At 45.3% G+C, this 20,048-nt stretch overlaps 1 protein-coding gene across 1 annotated transcript in view; it reads right to left on the reverse strand.

The window, feature by feature from the left end:
- DNHD1 (dynein heavy chain domain 1) overlaps positions 1-20,048 on the reverse strand; it is a 70,180-nt gene that overhangs the window by 22,220 nt on the left and 27,912 nt on the right. Inside the window, exons 21-27 of the mRNA XM_081951631.1 lie at positions 19,837-20,029; positions 19,445-19,748; positions 17,615-19,343; positions 17,316-17,524; positions 16,562-16,766; positions 15,793-15,895; positions 8,447-8,596 (exon numbers count right to left, since the gene is read on the reverse strand). Of these exons, the coding sequence (XP_081807757.1) occupies positions 8,447-8,596; positions 15,793-15,895; positions 16,562-16,766; positions 17,316-17,524; positions 17,615-19,343; positions 19,445-19,748; positions 19,837-20,029 (2,893 nt within the window). The remainder of the gene's footprint in view (positions 1-8,446; positions 8,597-15,792; positions 15,896-16,561; positions 16,767-17,315; positions 17,525-17,614; positions 19,344-19,444; positions 19,749-19,836; positions 20,030-20,048) is intronic.

The following is a 20,048-nucleotide window of genomic DNA, read 5'->3' on the forward strand; positions in this document are numbered from 1 at the left end:
GCTTTTTGTTTTAATATTAGAAGTACTAAATAGAAAGATTAGAGAAGAGGAAGAAATAAAGGGAATGACCATTAAAAAGCAAGAATACAAGCTGCAAGCATTTGCTGACGATTTAGTCTTCATTCTTGAGGAGCCATTTCAATCTGCACCTAAATTGATAGGAGAAATTGAGGCGTACGGAGAAGTTGCAGGTTTGAAAATAAATAAAGATCTGGCCCTCAGTTTTCATTTGCTGTTGACATTTAACCCTAAAAGGCAGAATCTCCCCATCACTTCGCCATCTTCAGGGTCAATTCTAAAGCTGGTGTTCCATCTGCTGCCCTTAGTCTGGTCTCCTATATATTTAGTCCCATGTTTTCATGATGCTCGTAGCCCTGAGTGGGAGGGCTTGCAGACCCCGGGCCTTTGCAGCTGCCAGGACAGTGTCGCCAGCAGAGCAGAGTTTACTGTTGTTTCTTCCTCCGCTTTTAAAAGCAGACTTGCCTCCTTCCAACCCAGGTTCCCCTAACGCCTGTCCCACACGCAGGCTGAAGGAAGGAGGGGTGAGCGTCCTGGGCCCCTCCTTTGCCAACTGGCAGCCAGTCTGCTTGGCTAGGTTCTTGGCCTGACCGGCGGTTTCTCCTGGCCTCCATTTCCCCCAGCACTTTCCACTCCATCAAAGCTAAACTGAAACCAAGGACTAAGGAGCTGATGTTGCGACGACACGATGTGCGATCTTGGAGCTCTGAGATCGCAGTCGACACTTTTGCCTCTGGACGGTCCATTTGGACAAAACCATCCCAAAGAGACAGTGACAGGGAAGAGTACGTCTTGCTGATCTCAGGGACACCGCATAGTCCCTGATTGATCCAAGAGAATCTCTTCTTGCCAGCATAAGCACAGCCCCAAACTGCTGAAGTCGAGACAGCTCCGCAATGGGAGGAAAGCGGAAAGAGAAAGTGTGTTCATCTGGTGAGGAAATGTTATTTTTATAAAAGACTGCCCAAAAAAGATTGAAGCTAAACTAAACTGGTAAAGAAAAGAAAATAAGCAGTGAAATTAAGCATTATTGGACAGTGTGCTATCCTTTTTTATTTATTTTTTCCTATGGATGGAAGTTTTGTAATCATTTTCTACTTTTTAAAGTGAAAGTATTGGTTTTTCTTCTTCTACTTCTTTTTTACCTATGGATTAAATCTTTTTCTTTATTTCTACAATATTGGTTGGGATGGATTTTTTCTTTTTATTTTGTTTCATTTAAGAATTTTGTTTCTTCTAAGCCTGAAACATAAAGAAGATACAAAAAGAATATAAAGAGGGTAGTAACCTCAGAGGGAAAAGAAGTTACACTGCCACTTGGACTTTGGAGGTTGAGTCCTGGAAACATTGCTTTTTCTTTTTTCTCTTTGATCATTTTGACCTTGCACTTCAAAGGCTTCAGCTTGTTTATAGAAGAGACTAGCTGTATCCGGCCACGCATTGCTGTGGCCCAGTCTGGTTAAATGGAAAAGAAAGAAAAGAGAAAGCGCAAGTCCCCCGGCAGAGGCGGCCCCTGCATGGAAGTGAGCCACTGTGGCCCCTGCAAGAGCCGCCATGGAGGATGCTCCCACAGGCCCTGGCCTGGCTGAGCTGAGTAGGAGAGGAGGAGGAGGTGGCCGCCGCCCCCGACCCGGCTTCCCTCAGTGGTGGTGGCGAGAGGAGGCGGCTGGCATCCCGAGGAGCAGGAGCAGGAGGAATTGGCAATGTGGACGCGAGACAGCTCCCACTGGCCGCGGCCCCATCCAGAGACACCGTCGCTGCTGCAGTCGCGCCTCACGGGGCACCCAGCAGCAGCCCCAGCCCCACTGCGCCTCAGGCTGACACCGCCGCCGCCCCGTTGGAGCCGCCTTGGCGAGGCCGTAGCTGGCTCCCTGTGAGGGGGGGTGGAGAGTGTGTGCAGCCGGCCGGGCTGAGGAGACGCTCCGCCTCCACCTCCTCTGGAGCTCCACTGGGCTGGGCAGGGGGAGGCCAGCTTAAGGGTGGGAAAAGGCGGCCAAGGGATGGGGCAGGCGCCGCCCCGCTGCAAACAGCAAAGGCCTGGTGGGAGGGGAGGAGAGAGAGGGGAGGGGGAGGATGAAAGGCTTCGGCTCCCCTTGGTGGAAATGGCGAAGCTCGTCGGAGGAGGGACGGAAAGGGGAAAGAGTGCAGCAGCAGCCCAGCCACACATATAAAGGGACCATCGGGACAAAGCTGGAGAGAGGCCAAACTGTTCCAAATATACTATACTCAAGAAATGAAACATAGTGTGTGTTGCTTTTACATCCAGCAGATGGCGCTGGTTTTCAAAAAAGAATGTTTTTACAAAAAAGCATGTTTTTACCTGTCACAGGTGTGACATCTATATAATATACGTATATAAAAACATGCATGTAGTCGAATGCAACGTTGTGTCAAAATTTCAAAGCAATTGGTGAAGAACTTTCGGAGATTTGAGATTTTGCACAAACAACCATTACATTTTTATTGATATAGATAAGGAAAAGAGCATGGGTTGTTTATACAGGTGCTCTTTGGATGCTCTTTGGTAGCTGGAAAGAAGTAAAAACAAAACCTTGTTTTTAAACTAGAGTTGCAGTGTTTACTAACTGGAAGGATGACACGATACCAAAAAGAAACCATAACATTACAAAAGATTATGTTTGAAATTCAAAAATTATTAGAAACAACAGAGAGAGTTGAGAAGAGATGGGAAAATATTGAAAATATAAATTGTAATGTGGTAAAACCTGATGGAAAAATGGAAGATATCCAGCAAATGGAAAAAGAGGAGGAAGTGGAACTGATCAAGCAGATAAAAGAGACTGGCCCAAAACAAGTTAAAAGAATATATAATGTACTGTTAGAAAGAGACTCAGAAAGTGAATTGGTTAAGGATTGTATGATTAAATGGGCTCAGAATTTTGGTGAAGTGGTCATGTTGGAAACGTGGGAAAAAATATGGGTTCAGAATGTTAAATTTACACAGTCACAGAATTTAAGGGAGAACTTTTATAAAATGTTTTACAGATGGTATTTAGATCCTAAAAAATTATCATGCATGTACCCAAATGTTCAACCAAAATGTTGGAGATGCGGGTGCCTAGATGCTACCTTTTTTCATGTATGGTGGACTTGCAACAAGGTTAAATCATTTGTGGACTATTATGCTAAGTTATATGTACGCGATAATATACAGAACAAGTCAGTAGATGATTTCTTGGAAGAAAAAAGGGTTACTAAAATATCTGTGCTTCAAAAGGCAAATTTGGAACGTCTGATAACTGCTGATGAGATCACTTTAGCTATAAACCAACTTAAACTAGCAAAGGCTCCAGGGACTGATGGTTTGACTGCAATGTACTATAAAACTTTACAACTGGAAATGATTGAATATCTTACACAACTTTTTTGTAACATACAGCAAGGCAGTAAAATACCCTCCTCATGGAAAGCGGCTTTTATCTCATTGATACCCAAAGATAAAGAGGGCCCTAAGAAACCAGAAGATTACAGGCCGATATCTCTTCTGAATACAGATTATAAAATATTTGCTAAGGTACTAGCCAACAGATTGATGCCGGTTATTCAAGAGATTATTCATCATGATCAAGCAGGATTTATTGAAGGCAGACATATGAAGGAGAATGTAAGGCAACTCATAGATTTAATTGACTATCTTGATAAGAATAAGCAGATCTCGGCAGCGCTGGTCTTCTTGGAAGCAGAGAAGGCCTTTGATCGAGTGAACTGGAATTTTCTAACCAAGACTTTGGAAAAGATGGATATGGGACCACGATTTCGGCAGGCGATTGGAGCAATTTATCAGCAACAAAATGCACAACTTATTATTAATGGAAATTTGTCAACAACTTTCGAGATACAAAAAGGTACAAGACAAGGTTGCCCATTATCTCCATTGTTATTTATTTTAACTTTGGAAGTCTTGTTGAACGCAATTCGGGACTCAGAATCCTTAGATGGCATAACTATTAGGCAAAAGGAATATAGAACTAGAGCATTTGCCGACGATCTGGTTGTTACCCTTTCACACCCTTTGAAATCAATAATCCAGATGAAAAATATTATAGTAGAATTTGGCATGGTGTCTGGGTTTAGACTAAATCAAAACAAAACGAAAATGATGGTTAAAAACATGACAGAGTCTCAAAGAAAGAGATTTGAAAGCTTAGCAGGCTTTGAAATAGTCTCCAAGGTCAAGTATTTAGGAATACAAGTAGCAGAATCGAACACAAAACTTTTCTCAAATAATTATGAAGTGTTGTGGCAAAAGATCCAGAAAGACCTTGAAGTATGGAAAAAGCTACAATTGTCTTTGCTTGGAAGGATCTCAGCAATTAAAATGAACATTCTACCTAGATTTATCTTTTTATTCCAGATGATACCGGTGCTTAAAACAGATAAAACTTTGTTAAATTGGCAAGCAACATTAAATAAATTTGTTTGGAAGGAGAAAAAACCGAGAGTAAAGATGAAGATTATGCAAGATACTCGTGAAAGAGGCGGCCTCAGACTCCCAAACCTTCGATTGTACTATGAAGCTGCGGTACTAACGCATGTAGCAGATTGGTTTGGGAAAACAAAAATGGATTTGCTGAATATAGAAGGCCATGATCTTGTTCTGGGATGGCATGCATATCTTTTTTATGAAGATAGGGTGGACAAAGTGTTCAACAATCACGTTCTCCGAAGTGCCCTGATGAGAGTATGGAAGAAGCACCGGCCCAATTGGGATTATAAGATACCGCTTTGGTTGGATCTTGCAGACACCATGGGGATTATGATTAAGTCACTCGGGGGTTGTTTATACAAAGATGTGCTTATCGCTGATGGGGACGAATGGAAGTTAAAAACTTTGGAACAACTGTTGGAAGAAGGAATTGTTTTAAATTGGTTACATTATATACAGCTACAGAAGAGATGGGAAGAAGATCGAAGGGTCGGTTTTATGGACAAAGAAGTGGATCTGATTAAGCAGATAAAAGAGACTGGCCCAAAACAAGTTAAAAGAATATATAATGTACTGTTAGAAAGAGATTCAGAAAGTGAATTGATTAAGGATTGTATGATTAAATGGGCTCAGAATTTTGGTGAAGTTGTTATGTTGGAAACATGGGAAAGAATATGGGTTCAGAATGTTAAATTTACACAGTCACAGAATTTAAGGGAGAATTTTTATAAAATGTTTTACAGGTGGTATTTAGATCCTAAAAAATTATCATGCATGTACCCAAATATTCAACCAAAATGTTGGAGATGCGGGTGCCTAGATGCTACCTTTTTTCATGTATGGTGGACCTGCAATAAGGTTAAGGCTTTTTGGATAAAAATATGGTGGGTCATGCAAAATGTACTGAAAAAAAGAATACAATTTACTCCGCAAATGTTTCTACTGGGCATAGCTAAGGATCTTACTAAAGGGGAAACAAAATTGGTTTTGTATATGGTCACAGCAGCTAGGCTGCTGATTGCGCAACATTGGAAGAAAGATTTTTTACCGACAATTGGTCAATGGACTCAGAAAGTGGCGGGGTTTGCCGAAATGGCAAAAATTTCAGCTTTTTTAAAAGATCAGAAGCAGGAGAATTATACACAAGAATGGGCAAAATGGATTGATTATATACAGAATAAGTATCAGACTAGGAGGTATTATGTAGCCTTTAGCTAAGATTGTTTAGACTGATAGTTGATTAGAGTAAATAATACATGGGATGCTTGGAATCATTAGAGTGGTGTATAGTGGAAGTCAGGGGGGGGTTGAGTGGGAGGTGGGGGTGGGTTAGGGTGGAGGGTGGGGTAATATATATGTATAAATATACTAGAAGATGGGATTAATGAAATATTATTTTAAGAGAAATTTATATTATGATTTATATATGTTAAATTAGTTTAGAAGAAGGGATTGATGGGTTATTATTATTCCAAGAGAAATTTATATTGTGATTGTTGGGAAGAGAGGGGGTACAATATGTGTATGAGTAATCTACTTTTAGACAGGGGGAGGGGAGGGGGTAAAATAATTGGTATAATATTTGAATTTCCTTTCTTTAGGGGGGGCTGGGGGGAGGGGAGGGGTATAGTATCTGTATGGGATTTATACTGTATGGTGGGGGGCTTAAAGGGGGAAAATATGTTTGAATAAAACTTTTTCAATTAAAAAAAAAAAAGGTTAAAGCTTTTTGGATAAAAATATGGTGGGTTATGCAGAATGTATTTAAGAAAAGAATACAATTCACTCCGCAAATGTTTTTATTGGGTATAGCTAAGGATTTTACCAAAGGGGAAACAAAATTGGTCTTCCATATGGTCACAGCAGCTAGGTTGTTGATTGCACAACATTGGAAAAAAGATTTTTTACCGACAATTGATCAATGGATTCAGAAGGTGGCGGGGTTCGCCGAAATGGCAAAAATTTCAGCTTTCTTAAAAGCTCAGAAGCAGGAGGATTATACACAGGAATGGGTAAAATGGATTGATTACATACAGAATAAATACCAGACTAGGAGGTATTATGTAGCCTTTAGGTAAGAATGTTTAGACTGATAGATGATTCGAGTAAATAACACATGGGCTGCTTGGAATTGTCAGAGTGGTGTACAGCGGAAGTCGGGGGGGGGTTGAGTGGGAGGTGGGTTAGGGTGGAGGGTGGGCTAATATATATGCATAATTAAACTAGAAGATGGGATTAATGAAATATTGTTATTTTAAGAGAAATTTATATTATGATTTATATATGTTCAACTAACTTAGAAGATGGGATCAATGGGCTATTGTTACTTTAAGAGAAACTTATATTATGTTTGTTGGGAGGTGAGGGGGTATAATATGTGAATGAGTAATTTATTTTAAGATGGGGGAGGGGAGGGGGTAAAGTATTTAGTATAATATTTGTATGAGAAAATTTTGGGGGGGGTTGGGGGGGCATAGCATCTGTATGAGATTTACATTGTATGGCGGGGGGGGTGAAAAGGGGAAAAATTTGTTTGTATAAAACTCTTTTAATAAAAAAGAAAAAAAAAGAAAAAGAGGAGGTTAGAGTTCTAAAAACCCACGGGAAAAATGAACAAAGAGGCAAGATAATTGTGGATATTGACAGTGAACTGGGTGTGGTTGAAGATGGAAAGAGTGGAACATGGAAAGGGAAAATAGATGGAAAGGCCCTCTACTCCAGATCTCAAGGTATAGAAGAAAAAAGAGAAAAATTGATGGACTTAAGGAGAGAAACTTTGACAAAAGCACTACTAATAACCAAAGATAAGCTGATTAAAAAAGCTGATGGGAGGTCTCGAGATTTTACAAGATATGTAACAAGCAACAAGTTGCGAAGAGAAGTCTACACAAACTTGATTAAGGAAATAACCAGAAGAATAATTCCACAAATGGCAAAAGAAATAGGACTACACTATTACTGGAAAGACACTGGTTGAAATATGAAAATGAAGTGATAATGGATAAAGTTAGATAAGTAATTGATAATTATAACAATGTATACATATGCATTGGTTTGATAGAGGAAATTTGGTATAAATTTTAAATGGTGAAAAAAGGGGAAAAAGTAAGATAAACTTAGTCAAATTATTGTTAAATAAATGACTGATAATGATAATAATGTAATGTTTGTATCGACATGATAAAAGGGAAATTGGATATAAATTGTAAACAGTGATTAAGAAAAGAGGTGCAAAAATTTTGTTATCAAACATAATTAATTTTTATTTTGAATGTGTTATAATGTTGTTGGATGATATTGAAAATAGATAATGGAATGTCATTATGTGGTTTTGTTTTAAACTTTGGAATATTTGTTATAAAGGGACGTTAAAACAGCTACAGTCATATGAAGGAGGTAATATATATAAATATATCTGATGTAAAATATATAACTTGATATGAATCATAGGTGATGACGGTGGAAGGGATGCACAAAAGTTCTTTGTAACCAATTGACACTCTTTTTACAATTTGTAATGGAAGATGTTTTTATGGTGTTTTTGTGTCTTGTTTGTGTTTATTCAAAAAAAATTTATTAAGAAAAAAAAAAGCTAAACTGAAACCATGAAGAAATGGAGACAAAGACTTCCCAATCGGCGTGAAGGTATTTCTTGATTATGGAAGACCAAAGAGGTGGCTCCACTGAGAGACTGAAGACACTTGCTTGACACTCCCTGCTTCTTAGCTCTGAAGAGAGGGCCTGGGGGAGGGAGGGACGCCAGGAGCCCAGCCCTTCTCACCCATGCAGAGCCACCCCACACCCAGCACCTGCCTCCCCACTCAGCCTGGAGGAACATCTGGGGCCGGGGGAGGGGGAGGAAGGAGCCCGTTTTAAACGTAAGGAATGCAAATGCACACACAGGCACCACCGCAGGCTCGCAAACCCGGGAGCGAGACAGCTGGAGACTGGCAGACCCACCACCACCAGCCCCAGCTGTACCTTCTTCATGGCCATCTCCTTCTTCTTCTCCAAAGTGTCTTTTTTCTTGCTCAGGACGTCGATGCGTGCCTCGAACTTCCGGCACTCCACCTCCTGCTGCTTCAGCACCTCTTGTTCCCTTTCCACCTCCTTCTGGCTCTGGGCCATTTGCTGAGGAAGGGAAAGAAGGGAGAGCGGCAGCTGGTCATCCTCGGAGCAGAACAAGGTCCGGCGAAATCTGGGGCCACCGTACCCGGCGCCTCCATTTTTTCATCTCAATGCATCCTTTCTATTTTCATAGAAAGCTAATACCAATTTACAATGCAAATTAAGAAAAAGCTAGAAAATTTGACAGCATAATCTCATTCTTTTCTTTTTTAATTTATATTGAGAATTTTAGATAAGGGAAAAGATAAATCTAAAGAAAAGAAGAAAGAATACACTATTGTTGAAATATATTTATCAGTATTCAGCTGGGGGACAATTTATGTGATTGTTTCTTGGTTTTTTTAAGCACTTTTTTTGGTCTTGTTTAGTTTTGCTTTGTTTTTGTTTCCCTTGAAGTTTATATTTTAAGTTTGGAAATAAAATTAAAATGTTATGAAAAAAAGACAGGAAAATAAAGTTACAAAATACGAAGACTTGCGACTGGTCCTTCAACAGATGTCTGCCCTACCTCTTCATTTTGTGGGAAGGCTTCGACACAGGGGTGCCAGGGTCCCGGCCGGAGTTATTAGGGCTGGGCCAAAGTCAGGCCAGACTCTGGGGTTGGTGCAAGGGTGGCTCCCCCTGCCCAGCCCAGGGCCCAGAGGCAGAGCAGGCTATCGCCAGCATACAGACCAGAGGGACCGCTCTCCCTTCGGAGGACCCGTCCCTTGGTCACAGATTGTCTTGAGAATCCAAGAGTAGCTAGCCTAACGGGAGGCTTCTCCCATTATCTCAGGGAGGGGGGGAATGAAGACCAGGTTCACTAAGTTTTATTTTATCCACAAAAAGTCACCGCTACTCAATAAAAAGCAGTCAATAATCCAACTTTTGTACCTTTTTGCTGACTATACAGTTCAGTAATCAAGCTCTGTCACAACCCCAAACAAACTTGCTATTGTGCCTCTGAGCCCTAGGTAGGCTGTAGTGCCTCTCAGTTGGCCATTTCCTCCCTCCTGGGTCTCAGTGTGAAGCTGACCAGACAGCCCCACAGCCCAGGAGGAGGAAGGGATCCTTTGAGCTGGCCAAGGGGTCTGTAAGGCCACCCAACCCAAACAGGGCGATTCTGAGTGGTGTGCAACAGAAAAACAAGCAAAAACCAAATCTAATTAAATCAAAACATATCTAAGATATAAAATATAAAATGGCATTAATGAAAATATCCAAAAGGGGATCCCACTCAATACAATACAATACAATACAATAGTAGAGTTGGAAGGGACCTTGGAGGTCTTCTAGTCCAACCCCCTGCCTAGGCAGGAAACCCTATACCATTTCAGACAGATGGCTATCCAGCATCTTCTTAAAGACTTCCAGTGTTGGGGCATTCACAACTTCTGGAGGCAATTTCTGTTCCACTGATTAATTGTTCTAACTGTCAGGAAATTTCTCCTCAGTTCTAAGTTGCTTCTCTCCTTGATTAGTTTCCACCCATTGCTTCTTGTTCTACCCTCAGGTGCCTTGGAGAATAGTTTGACTCCCTCTTCTTTGTGGCAACCCCTGAGATATTGGAACACTGCTATCATGCCTCCCCTAGTCCTTCTTTCTCTTAAGCTAGACATACCTAGTTCCTGCAACCGTTCTTCATATGTTTTAGTCTCCAGTCCCCTAATCATCTTTGTTGCTCTTCTCTGCACTCTTTCTAGAGTCTCCACATCTTTTCTACATCGTGGCAACCAAAACTGGATGCAATATTCCAAGTGTGGCCTCACCAAGGCCTTGTAAAGTGGTATTAACCCTTCACGTGATCTTGATTCTATCGCTCTGCTGATGCAGCCTAGAACTGTGTTGGCTTTTTTGGCAGCTGCTGCACACTGCTGGCTCATATTTAAATGGTTGTCGACTAGGACTCCAAGACCCCTTTCACAGTTACTACTACTGTGAAATAGACCAAATAAAAGAGGAGGTGGAGTTGCACTATATATAAGAAATAACTACATCTCTACAGAAATAGAGCACAACAATGATGAGAACTATCTTGAATGCATTTGGGTCAATATTAAAGGTTGTGGGGGAAATGACATTGCCATAGGTCTATACTACAGGCCACCCAACCAAGCAGAGGAAGTAGATGAACTTTTTGCTAGTCAGCTAACTAAGGTATGTAGGAAGCACACCACAATAGCAATGGGAGATTTTAACTACCCTGACATCAACTGGGAAACAAACTCTGCACCAAGTGGAAGATCCAACAGGTTCCTAACAAACCTAGGAGACAACTTTGTTTCCCAAAAGGTAGAGAAGGGAACAAGGGGATCAGCCATATTGGACTTAATTCTCACTAACAGAAATGAAATGATAGAAGGTGTTGAAGCCATAGGAACCCTGGGGGCAAGTGACCATGCAATATTGGAATTCAACATTATCCAAACACAAGTAGTAGAACAAAACCAAACTAGAGTCTTGGACTTTAAGAAAGCTAATTTCAATAAACTTAGAGAGAGCTTGGGAAAAATTCCATGGATGAGAATCCTCAAGGGGAAAACAACTCAAGAAGCTTGGGAAATTTTGAAAAATGAGATTACAAAAGCCCAGTCTAGCACAATACCAATGAAGAAGAAAAATAACAGCTCCCAAAAGAAACCAGCATGGCTGCATAAAGAACTATCTGACAAACTGAAAGACAAAAAAGGTAAGTATAAAAAGTGGAAGGAGTGGGACATAACTAAGGCAGAATATCAGCAAATAGCCCGAGCCTGTAAAGTTGAAGTGAGGAAAGCTAAGGCTCACAATGAAGAAAGGCTTGCCACAAAAGTAAAAATTAACCAAAAAAGCTTCTTCCAACATGTTAAAAACAAGAAAAAAGTTAAGGAAACAATTGGTCCATTGCTAGGAGAAAGTGGCAAGAAGGTGACAAGCAACAGGGAGAAAGCAGAACTATTTAACTCATGTTTTGCATCTGTCTTTACACAAAGGGATAAAACAGTCCAACCTATCAAAAGCAGCACCACGAAAATCAGATTAGGAACACAAATTGAAATAGGGAAGAAAATGGTAAGTGAGCACCTGTCTACCCTAGATGAGTTCAAATCACCAGGACCAGATGGATTACACCCCAGGGTTCTGAAGGAACAAGCAGACGAGATCTCAGAACCACTGAATTACATCTTTCAGAGATCCTGGGACACCGGGGAACTACCAGAGGACTGGAAAAGAGCTGATGTGGTTCCCATCTTCAAAAAAGGGAAAAAAATAGATCCAGGAAACTACAGACCTATCAGCCTGACCTCAATACCAGGAAAGATTCTGGAAAAAATAATCAAGCAACGAATTTGCGAACACCTAGAAGCAAACAAAGTAATAGCCAAAAGTCAACATGGATTTGTCAAAAATAGATCATGCCAGACTAATCTTATTACATTCTTTGATAATGTGACAAAATTAGTGGACCAGAGGAATGCCGTCGATATAGTTTACTTGGACTTCAGTAAGGCTTTTGATAAGGTAGACCATAACCTACTACTAGATAAAGTAGAAGAATGTGGGTTAGACAGCATCACCACCAGATGGATTCGTAACTGGCTGACCAACTGCACTCAACGTGTAGTCCTCAATGGAACTGCATCTACATGGAGGGAAGTATGCAGTGGAGTACCCCAAGGCTCTGTTTTAGGCCCAGTACTCTTCAACATCTTCATCAATGATTTGGATGAGGGAATAAATGGGGAACTCATCAAATTTGCAGATGACACCAAGCTGGCAGGAATAGCCAACATTCCAGAAGGTAGGCTTAAGATACAGAAGGATCTTGACAAACTTGAACATTGGGCGCTATCTAATAAAATGAAATTCAATGGTGAAAAGAGTAAGGTTCTACATTTAGGCAAGAAAAACGAAATGCACAGGTACAGTATAGGTGGTACCGTGCTCAATAGTAGTAACTGTGAGAGGGATCTTGGAGTTCTAGTGGACAACCATTTAAATATGAGCCAGCAGTGTGCAGCAGCTGCCAAAAAAGCCAACACAGTTCTAGGCTGCATCAACAGAGGGATAGAATCAAGATCACGTGAAGTGTTAATACCACTTTATAATGCCTTGGTAAGGCCACACTTGGAATACTGCATTCAGTTCTGGTCGCCACGATGTAAAAAAGATGTGGAGACTCTAGAAAGAGTGCAAAGAAGAGCAACAAAGATGATTAGGGGACTGGAGACTAAAACATATGAAGAACGGTTGCAGGAACTGGGTATGTTTAGCTTAAGAGAAAGAAGGACTAGGGGAGACATGATAGCAGTGTTCCAATATCTCAGGGGTTGCCACAAAGAAGAGGGAGTCAAACTATTCTCCAAGGCACCTGAGGGTAGAACAAGAAGCAATGGGTGGAAACTAATCAAGGAGAGAAGCAACTTAGAGCTGAGGAGAAAGTTCCTGACAGTTAGAACAATTAATCAGTGGAACAGCTTGCCTCCAGAAATTGTGAATGCCCCAACACTGGAAGTCTTTAAGAAGATGTTGGATAGCCATCTGTCTGAAACGGTATAGGGTTTCCTGCCTAGGCAGGGGGTTGGACTAGAAGGCCTCCAAGGTCCCTTCCAACTCTACTATTGTATTGTATTGTACTGAGCACGGTACCACCTATACTGTACCTGTGCATTTCGTTTTTCTTGCCTAAATGTAGAACCTTACTCTTTTCACCATTGAATTTCATTTTGTTAGATAGCGCCCAATGTTCAAGTCTGTCAAGATCCTTCTGTATCTTTAGCCTATCTTCTGGAGTATTGGCTATTCCTGCCAGCTTGGTGTCATCTGCAAATTTGATGAGTTTCCCCATTTATTCCCTCATCCAAATCATTGATGAAGATGTTGAAGAGTCCTGGGCCCAAAACAGAGCCTTGGGGTACTCCACTGCATACTTCCCTCCATGTAGATGCAGTTCCATTGAGGACTACACGTTGAGTGCGGTTGGTCAGCCAGTTACGAATCCATCTGGTGGCGATGCTGTCCAACCCACATTCTTCTACTTTATCTAGTAGTAGGTTATGGTCTACCTTATCAAAAGCCTTACTGAAGTCCAGGTAAACTATATCGACGGCATTTCTCTGGTCCACTAATTTTGTCACATTATCAAATTCACATTATACCACTCGACTGGGATCAGGAGCCAGGGACAAAAACTCCCCAACATCGGCAAGATGGTGGACTTTCCTGGCAAAGGATTCAGAGTAGGAAAAACAGGGGATGCTCTGGACACTCCCAAGACAGAAGATGAGCCCTCAACTGCTCCCTGCATATCAACGAACCACCAGCCAACCTGTGCCCAACCCTCTGCGGACATACACGGGAGCTGTGGAAGAGCAGCAGGGCAAGGATTCCATGGGATTGTTTACTTCCACACGGTGGAGAGCTTGAAATGTGGCAAAGGAGGGGCTGCCCATCTGCCAGCCTAGGCTCTCTAACCACGAGCCAACTCAGCTGCTGCACTCACCCTGACCCTGAGGCTGCTTCTGTCTCTGAGACAGGGTCTCCGAGGGCAGAGAGCTGTACTTCTATGTGGGTGAAGAGTGCAAGGACAATACAATGCCCTTGCCTGCTCTCGACTCCTTGAGCACACCTTAGTCCATCCTGCTGGCCTCTTGGGAGCAGAATCGGCCCTGTTTCCCAGAGGGAGGGGGCTCTGGAGCCCCTTGGGCACGGCTCCCCAGGTAGGCCTCTGTTGTGTGGGTCCTGGGCGTCCTAATAGAAACCTTAGACCAAGGTCGCTCCTCTGGTCCTCTGCAGGGATCTCACGTCTCCCATTTGCCTCTATCTTCTGGGGCTGGAGTCTGAGGAGGCCATTGGAAAGTGGGGAAGGAACAAAGAGAGACTGTAAAACCATTCTTCCAGTTGCCTGTCAACTGATAAGCTGAATTCCCGGTGTGCTTTGCCGTCCCAGTTTATCTTGAGTTCATCGGCAAATCCTTCCTGAAACTGGCCAATCAGAGCAAGATCATCCCGGTCCATTTCTTTGGCCTATGATTATCAGCTATAAATTCATGATTTTAGAGATTTCAGTGCTTCAGTTTGCAAATCTCTTGATTTATTGTGCCTATGCTTTCTAAATCATCAAAAGCAGCTCTACTCCTTTGCAGGGATTCTTTCCTTATCCAACAAGTGATCACTGCCCAAAGGGGAGGCACAGCCTATTTGGTAGCCGCTTCTTACACAAGGCCAAGAACAAACTCATCCTTGCTGGCTGACTCACCATAAACTATCCACCCTGGGTTGGGAGGGAAAGAAACTGACTCCTCCTCCTCCTCCTCCTCCTCCTCCTCCAAGAAAGCCCCTCTACTCTACTAGGCTTTCTACAAGAAGGAAGCAAGATGGGTTGGGCCAAAGGCTTGGAGTGGAACCCCCTCCCCTCTCTTGGGACCTTGCAGGAAAGGGCAGGGCTTCCTGAGGGGCTTCTCAGCCAACCCATAGGCTCCTGGGCATCAGGCACAGCTTGTTAGCTGTGGAAGGGGGCGCTTTAATGACTCTCCTTCCTGGAGGGCCTTTGGGGGTGGGATCCTAAGGCCGGGCCTTGAATGGGCAGAAACTGCTGAACCCCCAGGGGCCTTTCTACTGCCAAGGGTCCAGTCTCAAAACCCAGCTGGTGACTCTGATTCATGCTGGGGAAGCTTGACAATAAAAAGTTTCCAGGGATCCCTGGGCATAACAGACTTCCTTCCGGGTGGGAGGTGGGTGATATTTGAAACTGACAGTCTGGAAGATGGAGACATTCTGACTTCTGGAATTAACCCTTTCCTATTGGCCCTCTCTTTGGTAAGAAGAGCCTTAAACTTTAAGTTAATCGTTGAGTGGGAAGTTGGAACAAAGAAATCAAGGCACGGTTGGTGACACACGTCACTTTCTGTGATTTGTCTAGCATTGTATACATATACATTTCATTGCTTCCTTCCCACCCAGATGCAGAACAAAAATCCTCCCCCCTCCCCTGCTTCATTTAGCTGTGTTTGTTCTCTTCCGGCTTTCTGGTCTGGATACCACCCCATGCAGACTGGATCAGTGAAGGGAGTCTCCTAGCGAAGGAAACACTTTGGTCAAGTGTTGGAAATCATCTGGTCAAGAATTCTATTACCAGACAGGCAAGCCTTCCTGCCGGAGCCTCTCTAGGACCTGCTTGGAATCTCAGCTTGCTCTAAATTTTAAGCTATTTCTTAGCAAGCCATCATTTCAAAACTCACCTGTTTAATCTTGACCAGTTTCTGCTGCAGGGCCCGGACATCCCGCGTGTGTTCTTGCTGCTTCTTGCTCACTTCGCCCATCTTCTGCAAGGCCAGCTTCATCCTACAGGGTCAAAATGTCACACCAAAACAACTAGACACTGGGGCAGTTTTCCCCTCAAATGCCATCAGTCTTCTTAACAACTTAATTCCCACAACACTGTCAATAATTTACTAAGACTGTATTACTATTATTCCCCTCTTCCTTCCTAGTATCTATCTCTCCCAACTTATGACTATAACAATGTTGCTTGTATCTTTCAATTTATGTATATTGTTTTCATTTTCTTTCCTAGTATGATTTGATAGCTTATTGGTAATCTTGACTATCACTAAGGTTTGTATCTTTTTATTACTGATGAGTGTATTTTATTCTCCTTATGTACACTGAGAGCATCTGCACCAAAGACAAATTCCTTCTGTGCCCAATCACACTTGGCCAATAAGGAATTCTATTCTATTCTGTTCTGTTCTGTTTTATTCTATTCTTCTATTCTATTCTATTCTATTCTATTCTATTCTATTACCTTCTATTCTATTACCTTCTATTCTTTTCTGCACTTCAGGCATTGCAAGGCTAACTCTGAATGGCAGCAGATAGGCATGGATGGACATGTTTTAAAAACCGATCAGCACAACCCGAACTCCTGAACTTATTTTAGGCAATCTAAAGAGGCAGGGCTTAGAGAGGGTTTGGAGAAGCGTTGCAGTGGAGAGAAGGCAGACTCACCTTTCGGCTCTCCTGTTGACTTGTTCCTGCAGGCTGTCCAACAGGTAGACGTAGGAGTCCAGGAAATCCAGAAAGCTCTTGGGGCTGACGAGGGGCAGCCTGTCGGCCAGGGAGGAGGCGTAGTCGGCTGCCGAGGAGTGGATCTGGGATGCAGCCACGGACATGTTGTGCAGCAGATCCTTCTGGGCATGCAAGGACAGGGGCTCTGGCAGGCAAGACAGGAAGACACACACCTGTTCAGAGACCCTGCAAGCGTGGGGACAGGAGGGGCAGGACACCCTCCACGCCTGAAGCCTCTCCCCTTGCTGAAAGTGTACTAAAAGAAGCCCTGAGGTTGCGGAGCACAGAGACCGAGGCCATGAGCATCTCTGGGGTTTAATGAAGGGGAAAAGCAGCGCTGGGGAAACAGGCTGCTCTGGGCTTTCCTGGCCAGTATCAGGAGGGCCAGGTTGGGCTTCCAGCTGTAGTGGTCGTGGGCCCAAAGTGTCACCGGCAGCTAATGCTGCCCTTCAGAGACAAGGAGGCCAGCCCAGGTGTGTAAGCAGACTACCAGTCTGTGGAGAGGCCAGCCAGAGATCAAGACTTCTGCTCTCTGAACCCTGAAACGTAAGGCTGCTCAGCCCCTGGATGGTTTGCTTGGGGCAAGGAAGGAAATGAGAGGAGAAAGAGCAGCATTCTGAGCACCTGCCTTGAAGCCAGAGGGTGGGGCTGAAGGCAAAGAAAGTGAAGGCCCCTCTTTGGCTCTTTGACCAACCTCGGGTAAACCGTAGGGCGCGCCTGAAGTGGCCCTTCAAGTGCTTGGAGGCCACCTGCAGCAAGGACTCCTGGTTCCAGTTCTGGTAGATCTCCAAGCTGCACAGTGACTGAGCCAATGCTGTAGCTGTGAGGGGTGGGAGCGCCAAGGACCCAGGAGCCCCCAAGAGCAGCAACACGTGCAAGTTGGAACGCACCAACTGGAAAAACCTGCAAGGCCAAGATAGCAGGGGGCTCTGAAGGAGCTCCTGTCTGTTGCTCTGGCACAGAGACGCTTCCCCTCTCCTCCCCCTTCCTTACTTCTGCAGCACGAGGTCCTCCCGCATGTTGCGCTTGATGCTCTGGTTCTCCTGCAACATGGCCTGGATGACGGCCATGGAATCGTCTGGGTTGGAAAGTCCAGGGCAGGTGCCTTCGGTCATCAGCGCCAGGACCTGGTGCAAGATGGCCACACTCACTCCTGAATGCACCAGCACCATTACTCGCCTCCCCTTAATTCCAGCCTGCCAGCTTGCCGACCTCAGTAGCGCCAACGCCTCTGCCTCACTAGCCTTTGCTGGCAGGTTCACGAGCAGAGTGTCTGTGGCATGAGCGACCAGAGCCACCAAGGACTGCCGGCCTGTGCACCGGACAAAAGATACCAGGGCCCCGTGCCTGTCTGGGCCCCAAAGCAGACGGGCCAGCCGCACCACATGCCTCAGGACATCTGAGCACAACAGGAAGCCAGGGGGCAGGCAAGAGCCCAGCTGCGTCTCTAGGGTCTTCCAGAGCTTCTCTTGATAGGGATTGTGAGCACTGGGGCTGTGGAAGTCAGGGCCCAGGTCCTTGCTGAAGACAATATCTGCTGGAGACTCGCCCTGCAGGAGCAGGTGATGGAGCGGCAGCAGTGGGCCACAGCTGTCTTTCCTGCCCGAGGTGCGGCGCTTGACCCGCATGAGGAAAGGCCGGTGGGGAGTGGCGTGAGACTCGGGCACCCTCAGTTGGCTGGGCCTCCCACCGCTTGGCCTCTTTCCCCCATCCGCTTCTTCGGGTTCTGTTTCGAGGGCCTCGCTTTCTGATTCTCTCAGGGCAACCACTTCTTCCCAAGGAGAGGGGTCTGGTGGGTCAAGTGCCAGGGCTGGGGCCTGCTCCACTGGGTCCCAGGTGTTCGGGTAGCCCATATCCCCACTGTAAGGGAACTCAGGCTCAGCTTGCAGAGTCCAAAGCAGATGCTCCTCCCTGGGGTCCTCCTCCCCCACAGAGGCTGTGGTCAGAGAGGCATCGGATGTGCTGCGAAACTGAACGGCGGTGCGTGTGTGAAGAGGGGAAGTGAGGGAGGGAGCCACTCGCAGGACACAGTGCTTGGTGCAGAAGAGAGTGGTGGCGGTTTCCAACAGCATCTGCTCACAGAGTCCACGCTGCAGTTTTCCTCGCAGAGGGTCACAGAAGGTGCGCAGGCTCTCGTGCATCCAAAGCCGGAGGATCAACCGGGTGCTGAGTACTGCAGTGTACCCTGTGCCCACGGCCGGCCTCCCCATGGCAGAGGTGCGCCGGGGGCTTGACCCCTTGGAACCGTGGTCTTCTAGGGGGGTGCTCAGGTGAACCCCTGGACGGGGCCGCAGCAGAAGCATCCCCTTGATCACTTTCGCAACATCATGCAGGGAGAACTGGAAGAGGCAGCAGGCAGGGGATGGGTGGAACTTTCTTCTTGCCGCTTCGTAAGTGTCCAGTGTGGCCTTGACCACGGCGGAGGCCAACTCGTGATGCCGGGTCAGCAGAGGGAATTTCTCCAGCCAGGTTAAAACTGTACCAGTGTGCATGCTGAGCAAAGATTCCCTGTTCATGGCCGGGAGCACCACTGTGCTGAAAAGCCTGCCGAAGCGAGGACAAAGCGGAAGGCTGCCAGGGATGGGGACGGAGAGCGTACCAAAGCAGTTGAAACCTGTAGCTGGGCACTGCTGCAGCTCCAGAGTCTCGGCGTGGTAGAACTGCTGGAGGGTGAGGGTCTGGCGCAGAGACTCAATCACAGGGCTGGTGCCTCGGACTGGATCTGGAAAGGAGACAGGAGATCATGGGACCCGGGCAGCATTTCCCAAGCTAGCTCCCCAACCTTAGCGAAGGGAGGGTGGAGAGGAGGAGAGGGGAACTCACCGACAAAAGCCAGGTGCAAATCCTCCATCAAGAAGAGGAAGCGGGCTTTGCTGGCTGCACCCCAAGTGGGCTTGCCGGTGGGGAAGAGGCCTTTCTCCCGCAGGGTGATCTGAGACCTCCTGTGCAGCAGCTGGCGCAGGTGCCCTGTGCTGAATGCCGGCGTGAGGAACACCCGGTGGAACAAGTAATTGGGCTGCACAAGCATCTCGGCAAAGGTGGATTTTCCACAGCCCGGCTCCCCGACCAGGAGAATGGGCTGCTCTGAGCCCAGGAGCATGTTCAGGACAAAAAGCACTCGCTCGTGCTGCAGAGGAGGAAGACGAGGTCAGGGAGACGCATGCCTGTGCAGCACATCCGAAAGGGGGAACGGGACTCTCCGGATCCCATTGTACCTGGGGCAACACTGAGAAGCCCACAGGAAGAGCCTTCAGGTAACTGTGCAGGTAACGGCCGTTGAAAGGCCTCAGAGTGCCGTCCTCGGCCAGAGGATACAGATCAAAAGCTGAAACTGCCGCAGGGAGGTGGATGGACAAGCTGCTGTTGCGGAGGGCCCGGCGGACAAAGTGGTCAAAGAGAGGCCAATACCTATGGAGAGAGAGGGGGG

The sequence above is a fragment of the Natrix helvetica genome (assembly GCF_964273705.1).
Source record: "Natrix helvetica genome assembly, chromosome: 4".
In the NCBI taxonomy this organism is placed as follows: Eukaryota; Metazoa; Chordata; class Lepidosauria; order Squamata; family Natricidae; genus Natrix; species Natrix helvetica.